The 9,623-nt window shown below is 37.5% G+C and overlaps 1 protein-coding gene across 1 annotated transcript; it reads right to left on the bottom strand.

Moving 5' to 3' along the window:
* Positions 1-5,507: 5,507 nt before the first annotated feature.
* LOC101575837 (olfactory receptor 49-like) lies at positions 5,508-6,455 on the bottom strand. The gene has a single exon (XM_004648744.1). It carries the CDS (start codon positions 6,453-6,455, stop codon positions 5,508-5,510), a length of 948 nt encoding a protein of 315 aa, XP_004648801.1.
* Between the last annotated feature and the right edge of the window lie 3,168 nt (positions 6,456-9,623).

Genomic DNA, 9,623 nt, shown 5'->3' on the forward strand with positions numbered 1-9,623 from the left:
AACATCTGGGACCACCTCTTCCTGAAAAGTTTTTGCACATCAAAATAAATTACCAACAAAGTGGAAAGACAACCCACAAATTTTGAAAAAATCTTAACTAATAAGCACTGAGATAAAGGTCTTTTTCCTAGAATCTATAAAGAAATAAAAAGCATTATGGCCTCTAAATTTAAAGACTCATTCCAGAAATGGGCATCCGAAATGGACTCACACTTCTCAGAGGATGAAATTAAAGAAGAGAATAAATATATGAAAAAATGCTCCACATCACTAGCCATCTGTGAAATGCAAATTAAAATAACACTGAGATACCATTTCACCCCACAAAGAATTTCTATCATAAAGAAATCAACCAACAACAAATGTTAGAGAGGCTGTGGGGAAAAGGGAACTCTTCTCCACTGCTGTGGGAATGTAGACTGGTGCAACCATTATGGAAATCAGTGTGGAAACTCCTTACAAAGCTAAGTCTGGAAATCCCATTCAAAGAGGCTGTCCCCCTACTGGAAATTTTCCTGGAGGAACTAAAAATGTCATATAATAGTGATATTTGTGTACCTATGTTTATAGCTCCATGATTTGTGTTAGCCAAAACTTGGACACAACCAAGATGCCCTTCACATGAAGAAAGGCTGAAAAAGATGTGATATTTTTATACAATGGAGTATTACTCAGCTATAAAGAATGATAAACTTGAAGCATTTGTATTTAAGTGGGTGCCAGTTGAAGATGTACTCATAGTGAAGTAAACCAGACCCACATGTGTAAATAGTGTATAGTCTCCCTAGTATAAGAACTCAAATGAAGAAATACAAGTAGAAAAGTATAACACAATTAAAAGGAAAGTGAGTATTTGAGGATTAAACAACAAAGAGAGGGCAAGGAGAAAAACTGGGAAACTTGACAAGGGCAAAGCCGTACATTTATACACACAAGTTGGGTAAGGCAATGATCTTATGAAACACGAGCAGGTTTTTGAAACTAGCAGTTGTTGGTTGGATTCTCACCCTGACTAACTATATATGCTGATACCTCTGAACCAAGCAACTGCACTGAAGATAGCAATGTGCAACAGAAGGTTCACTCTTGGAATTCCTGTCATTCGAGTCTTCTAAATACGTACTTCTTGTCACTTCATACCAATTATTACCATACTGTCTCTCAAGCAAATGTTTGTATTTTTATGTTTTAAAAAGGTAAAAAGTGAAAAAAGACATAAGAAAAAAATGTCACAGGACTATTCTGCTAAAATGTTGTATATGGTTAAATTTCTAAATTTCTGTGTAAAAATATGTAATTGTTTATTCACGTTCTTTAACTATTTTTCATTTTCTTAAATTTTTATCTCTATATTCTGTAGGTACTTAAAGTTTAGCATATCAGTACTTAATGGGAAATATCTCTTCCATGTTATGCCTAAGATTTTTGATATTCAGACAGATAGTGAGATTAAACCCAACTGCATATATTGTAGGGTAATAATAAACTTCTCTTCTGGAGGGATAACAACCTAAGTTGCAGACCAAAAATTAGAGAAATAAGAGGGCTGCAAAGACAGCCAACATTTTGACCCTAGCCTTTCAAGGTCAGTGAAGACTCAGGACCTAGGGGAACCTATACTGTAAAATCATGTAACTAAATTTTATCCCAAATTCTCTGATCAAGGAGATAATGGGGCTGCAGAACAATGTGATCAATGATGCAGAGTGTGCCTAAGGAGAGTCATATGGAGAGAAAACATTCTGTCAAGCTTTCTCAGAGCATAAATTGGTCAGGCAATGGCTGTGACATCCACATGGCTGACACTGACAAAGAATCTGAAAACTGTGGTACAGGTTTACAAGATAAATCCTGAGGGTACTTGACAGACCTTGTCATATACAAAAGTTACATTTCTTGTTATATAGGTCTGGCTTCATCTTGGTCTTAACAATCCAGCAGAAAAGTGTAAAAATGAGGTACAAAAAGTAAAGCCATATTAATATGCTGAGCTGTGAAAGGCTCAAGTCAACAACTTCTGTGGATAACCCACTACTACTGTGGACAGCTGGACTGTGTTGGATTGTTTTGCTGAATTCCCACACCTATAGTATTTGGATGCTAGTAGAGTTCCCATCTCTGACAGGACTGGGGAGGGAAAGAGGATGAAGAGCAGGGCATTTTGTATCTGTATGCATGGAATGGTTGGGATGGATGTACAGATGCTTTTGCTTGGTTCAGTGAAAAGAAAGATTTGTACTAATAGTGTTTGGACAGGATAACCTGTCTGCATCTTGTACTATGGATAACCACTAAGAAGATAGCAATGTACAACTTATTAATTATTGAAACTCTTCTCTTAAGCAGTTTTGAAACTGTCTCATAGCTATTTGTTTCTCAATAAAAAAGATCAGACTTACAGACATTCCAAATATGACCCTAAAAAAGAAACAAAAACCGAAAATAAACACACACATATGACCCTAGTATTGCACATTGCTATTTTCAGTGCAGTTGCCTAGTTCACAAGTATCAGCATATATAGTCAGTCAGGGTGAGAATCCTACCAATTAACTGCTAGTTTCAAGAACCTGCTGAAGATTCTCAGGATCATTGCCGTACCTGTCTTATACATACTAATGTATAGCTTGCCCCTGTCATGTTTCCTAACTTTTCTCCTTGCCCTCTCTTCCTTGTTTAATCCTTAAGTTCTCACTTTTTCCTTTTGCATTATAATTTTCTATTTTTATTTCTTCTGTTGAGTTCTTATACTAGAGAGACTATATGATATTTACACTTGTAGGTCTGGTTTATTTTATTTATGAGTATATTTTCAAGTGGTATCCACTTCAATATAAAGGATTCAAGTTTATAATTCTTTATAACTGAGTAATATTCCATTACATAAAAATACCACACCTTTTGTTTTTCATAATTTTATTGAGAAACAAATATTAATAAGACAATTTCACAACTGATTACTGGCATATTTTCAATAATTAATAGATTGCATATTGATGTCTTAGTAGTTATTCATTGTACAACATGCAGACATGATATTCTGTATCAAATGCTATTATAACAGTCCTCTCCATTCAATGAGTTAAGAGAATGGAGCTAGATATCTATCTTAACTATCTTGAGTATACAAATATAAAAGGGTTGTTCATTTCTATCCCACTTTTTTGGTTAGCTTTGTCAGAGAAGAGCATTCCATTGTCATTTAAATATTGCAGGTGCTTGAATTCAGCAGAATCTCCCAATATAGTCCAGTAGTCCATCATAGTTGTGGGTTTTCCATAAGACTGGCAGTGTCCAAAGTTGTTGACTTGAGCTTTTTACAGCTCAGCATATTAATGTGGCTTTAATTTTTATACTTCTTTTCCAGACCAAAAAACAGAGAGGTGGTAGCTTGGGACCCTGAGTGGGATACAGAAGCTGCTTTCTGAAGGGTAAGTGTATGTAACCCTCTCTGGGGTTCCCAGCAAGAACACTTATTGGTTTCCTCAGTGCCATGTGGTGCTGGTGTCCTCAGAAGACAGGTCACAAAGCTATATGGTGTGTTCTGCTTCATAGCTAGCATCAAGAGCTTCAACTTCTGTATTGTTCTCTGACACGTCTTCTGGGATCTCAGCTATGCCAAGCTCACCAATGGTCCTTCCTGTGTAGATATTCTCAAAGTGATTCTGCTCCACTGAATTGATGCCAATGGTTTCTGGGTTCCTGTTCATTTTTGTTCTACAATTGTTAAGATTGTAGTATGTAATGAAGGCTGCTGTCTCCCACTCAACTGCCCTAATTAAGAGGGACTCTTAACTTTTATTGTAAAACTTTCAGCAATACATAAAACTTTAAGGAATATTGAAATTTTTATTTTAGAGAAGTACAGCTACAAAAGTAATCATGTAAAATTTAACAATTCAGTGCCATGTAGTACATTCAAAATGTATGTAATTACTGCCTCTGTCTAGTTTCAAAGCACTTTAGTCATCTCAAAGGAAACCTCTTAATCTTCAATCAGGTATCTCCCATCCCTCCTCCACAGTTCCTGTTCTAGGTTTATAAAGAATAAATGGTTCTCTTAGTTACAAAAGCATTAAAACCAATACGCAAGCAAACATATATACACATATGTTCACAGCAGTATCATGCACAACAGCTAGAAATGGAAAGTACCAAAATGTTCCACTTTGGCCATCACAATCATTTTGCTACCCTGAAAAAATTAAGCATAAGTGCTCAAGCAAATACGTGGACACAGCAGTATTTTATTTTGGTACTATTCATATAATGGGCATATATGGGGTATCCCAGCTCTGGGGGGAGGAATTATTATAGTTCAGTACCCAAGATAAAATTTGGTATGTTTGTGGAATGTCAAGTTGTAGCAAAAATTGTGTTAATATAGTACAAATAATTTTATAACTCTATATTCATATTTATAGCCCCAGAATCTTCCCAACATAGTCATTAATGATTCCCACACTCTCAGAACAATGAGATAAAATGAAACCATGCAAGTATCTTTCACCACCTATGCCAAGCAAGCTGCAGTGTCCAAGTTTTGTCTCAAGTCCCTCTTTTCCTAATAATCTTTAATAACTAAATTGCAGTTGCAACTGTAATTGGTTTCTTCCATTAGACAACCCACCACTTTCTATGGAGCATGTTCATATTGTGCTTGTCTCAATTAGTATCTAGACCATCATTTCACTTTAGTCCTGAAAATGACACCTGAATGTGACCATACCCAAATCTCTCACTCCACTAGAGAATTGCTCACAGATATCCATTAGAAGAGACTTTATGGGCATAATTAGTTTTATTTCTGCCTCAGGTTTAATTTTTCTCAATTTCTTAAACCTTTCATAGCATGTGAGGAAATCATAAATATTCAGCTTCTTCCAAAACTCATTCCTTCCCTATGCTTCTTCAGGCTCTGTCCAGTATGGCAGAAAAGTGAACCCTCTGAGACTGTCAGTTTTACCGGGAGACTTTTTATGCTTCCATCAAAGTGGGGTTGAATTGCAAAAATGTGTATTTATAATCATATGTGTAACATTTAAAACAATTGCACTGAATCATTGTAAGAAATGCATTGACACCCCTAAAATCCAATGTGCTGACACGTTATCTCTGCCTTTGTATCACCCGGATATTCTCAGTGCATGTTTTCCACTCCATGCACTTATTACAAGTACATACTTGAACCACAAGACTTTTGCTTTTAGAATTCAACATATTAAACAAAAACATGTATACTAGACTCTTCATTAAATATGTTGAATTTTGTTAATTTCAAATTGATGAAAATATTCAGGGGGATATTTTCATCACACGGAGAAAGCTATTGAGCTTTCAGATTAGGTTATTGGATAGTAAAATTTTAATATTAGACACTATTCTAAGCATAAACAAATAGAACCTAAAAAACTGACATCATTTGAAAGCTAAGTAGATGACTAGAAATGCAAAAGAATTGAATTAGGTGGAGGGCAAATTGTACTCTCCATTAAAAGGCTGTGACTCTATTTCTGCAACTTCACCCTGGACAGAGCATCCCTCAGTGCCCTGTGCACCTGTTTGTTGCGGAGGGTGTAGATGACAGGGTTCAGTAGTGGAGTCATCACTGTGTTCACCAGAGCAGCCTCTCGGTTGGAGTCCAGCCTGCTCCTTTGCTTTGGTTTCACATAAATGAAGACGCAGCTGCCATACATCAGAGAAAGGACAACAAGGTGAGAGGAGCAGGTAGAGAAGGCTTTCTGCCGCTCCTTGGCTGATGGAAGGTGTACAATTGTAATCACTATGTTGCTGTAGGCAATGACAGTCATAAGGAAGGATGTGAAAAGGAGAAAAAAGACCAGGTTGAAGAACAAGGTTTGAATAGATCTGTTTTCAGAACATGAAAGATTTGCCAATGGTCCAAAATCACAGAAGAAATGAGGGATGACATTGGGCCCACAGAAGCACAACTGGGACAACTTTACAACTGGAACCACCATAAGCACAAAACCCAAAAAAAAGCAGGCAGTGACCAGCAGGACACACATCTTTGGGTTCATGATAGTGGGATAGTGCAGAGGTTTGCAGATGGCCAAGTACCGATCCAGAGACAGCACAGCCAACAAGAAAAAAATAGTTGCACCTGAGAAAAGAAAAGCAAATGCTTGTGTGAAGCAGCCAGCAAAGGAAATTGTGTGCTTCCCCAGCAGAAAGATTGTCAGCAGTTTAGGAATAACCGTGGTGATGAAACTGCATTCACAGAAGGAGAAAGTGCTCAGAAAGAAGTACATAGGTGTGTGGAGGCGCCGGTCTGCCCAGGTGATCGTGATGATGAGTGAGTTTCCCATGACAGAGGCCAGGTAAGCCAGCAGGTGCAGCAGGAAGAGGACCTTCTCCAGGTGCTGGGCTGTAGGGAAGCCCTCCAGGATGAACTCCTGAACAGCCGTGTTGTTCCATGCTCCTGGATTTTCCATTTCTTTGGTCTATTGTCACTGAACTATATGGAAGGTTCCTGGCTGAAGAATACAGAACTTAATTTTATTAAACATGTAAAATAAGCTCAGTATTGCATTTGGGTTTGTAATTTTTTAAAAAAAATGTTTCATTAAAAAGAACTGGGCATGTAGCTAATATAACTTTAACAGTATTCATCATTTTCCTGTATTGCCAACTAAGAAAGATCCTTTAGTTTTATAGAAAGAAAAAATGTAACTTAGATTGTAGCAGGGGTTATAACAGAGTGATAGTGTGCTTCCCTAGTATGCACTAGGTCATGATTCAGTCCCAAGCACCACACATAGACACACACACACACACACACACACACACGCAAACATGCACACCATGCATGCACACACACACTATACTATGGTATTCTGTCATATCTCCAAAAATTATTCCATCATATCCTAAGTGTTCTTTTTCAAAAAATAGTTTTAGACTACACATTTATAGGTAGAAAAATTTTCTGTAGTTCTCAGTGCTCTGAAATGAATTGGAATAGTCAAAAATCAACTCTAATAGACTCATTAGAGAATCAGTCCATCTCATTCTGATCTATAGCTTGAGGTAGGTGAGTGTAAAAAAATGTGTTTCCATGCTAATTGGTTAGTTAACAAAGACATTTTGTCTTTAGAACCTTCAGTCCATAGGTTTAAGGATATTTGGTGTTAAGTATTAAGAGGGACTACATGCTAGGCCTCCAACAATATTTTTCTGATTCATCCTGACAACTATATTGTTTACCTACATAGAAAAAAATCCTCTTTCTCACCTTCAACCATAAAATTCTCTCATATGAGATTTTGCCATTTTGGTCGAAGTGTTTATCTTAGATCTCTGACCCTGCTATCTCACTGAGTGAAAACAAATGCTCCTGCATTTTGTGTGTGAGAGATAAGCTCAAAACAATCACAACAATGACCATTCTAGCCAGGATGTTCTAGGCATGCCAGAAAAGTGTGGCAAGGTAGTCTAGTCACTCTAGGGCCACAGCCCATTTGTAACAGGCTCAAATTACCCAGAGCTCTAGCTGCTACTCTTTCACACTTTCAATAAACCAAGATGGATTATGGTATATGCAGCTACCATGTAAATGTAAATATAAATGAACACTCACCTTTGAGATGTCCTTTATCTGAGTGAAGATTTCAACATGTGCAACTCATCTGCAACTTCTCCTTCAGTGAATTCAATTTCCATGTCTGGAATAAACCAAAGTGGAATCTTAGTGGAAATCTCACCTGTTGAAAATATATCTATCCTAACTATCTTATGTATACATATATATTTTTTCACTAAAAAATGGTTCTTTATTTATATCGCCCTTTTTGTTTTGTTTTATCAGAGATGGGTGTTTGTTTAGACAAGATATCATGTCTACATCTTGTCCTCTGAATAAGTACTATGAAGACAACAATATGCAATGTATTAATTATTGTAATTGTCCTACTAACCTGTTTTAAAACTCTTTCATTGCTATTTTATCTTTTTTCTCATTAAAATGAAAAAAAAATAAAAAAGAAAACAGAGAATAAACCAAGATGCATTATGGTATATGCAGCTAACATGTAAATGTAAATGTAAATTAACACTCACCTTTGAGATGTCCTTTATCTGAGTGATTTCAACATGTACAACTTATCTTCAAATGAATCATGGATTCATCTGCAAAGTTCCTTGGATCTCTGGAGAACTCGAAAGTGTGCTTATTTATAGTCCCAAACAGCTTTACTACTGTCCTTGTCTCTATATATCCCCATCCTGTTCCTGAACAAATAAGAGACCATTTACTGGGCAAAACCTCCAGAGAAAAATAAGAGATGATGATGACTGATGATGATGATGATGATGATGATGATGAAATCTCCTCACTTCAAATAGCCCATTATTTACCTATTGCTTTTCTAAGATGGGATAGGGTTCCAGACTGGCCATTCATCCAGCCCTCCAGACTGGAGGATATACACCAACAGGAGCATAAATGGAAGTGATAGAAATTTATTTGATGTATGTTTATGATTCAACTCTCTCTTGATACCCATCCAGATCCATCAGGGCTAAGGATAGCGTCAATGATGTCATTAGATTAAAGAAAGCCAACTAGAAAACAGTGTCCCTCTAGGTCACTAGTGGTTGCTAATTGAGCACCATTGGAAATAGAACATATTACTATTAATAGTAACAATAAATCATTATTTAGCATCATAATTACTCCTTTATTATATATAAAATTATAATAATGTGAACTCTTAAATGTCTGAACAATTCCCATGAAAATCTTTAAAAATGGAATGTATACAATCACCTCAGGGTTAGTAAGGTACTACAGTGCATTATGTTGCTGAAGAGATTTCAGAGGTCTGGTTGAGGCTGGGTAGCCTCTGGAGTGAATGAGGTAGAGTCCTCCCTCACTCTGTAAGAAAAATTCTAGAACATTCAAGAAAACATGTTTTAATAAAAGGCAAAGTCTCATAACATATTGCCTAAAATATCCAGTTTCAGTATAAAGTTAATCATTGCACCAAGAACCAAGACTATCAAACCTTGAATTTTCAAAGGCAATTAGTAAACAACAACAGCAAGATAACACAGATATTCAGTCCTAGCCCAGGTCCAGTGAGTGTGTGGAAAGCATCCTTCTACCCAGCACCGGTGGGACCAGTCCCAGCCCAGGTGCAGCATGGGCCGGACCCTCTCCCACCCCCTCGGGCCGCCCCCCCACCACGCTGCCATACCCCCCACCCCTCCCACCAAGTAGGAATTTCTGCCGACTTCCGGGAATCCCCAGAACCAGTCCTAGACCAGGTACGGTGAGTGTATGGAGAGCTTCCTGCTAACCTGCGCCGGCGGGACCAGTCCCAGCCAATGAAATCAGTTAATTGGAAAGATTCCCACCCTGACTGATACCTGTGAACTAAGCTACTGTACTGCAGATGGTAATTTGTAAGAGTAGTTTCATGTTTGGGGTGCCTGTCATTCTGGTATTCTGAATATGGGTGGCTTGTCATGACATGCCAGTTACTGCTATGATGTCTCTCAGGTAGGTGGATGTTCAAGAAGAAGGGGGTGGTGAATGAAAGCAAGAGACAGAAAAAGGAATATTGTGGGGCTGTCCTGCTTCAAGGTTGTATATGGTGAGA

The sequence above is a fragment of the Octodon degus genome, unplaced genomic scaffold, assembly GCF_000260255.1.
Source record: "Octodon degus isolate 3935 unplaced genomic scaffold, OctDeg1.0 scaffold00967, whole genome shotgun sequence".
NCBI classification, from domain to species: Eukaryota; Metazoa; Chordata; class Mammalia; order Rodentia; family Octodontidae; genus Octodon; species Octodon degus.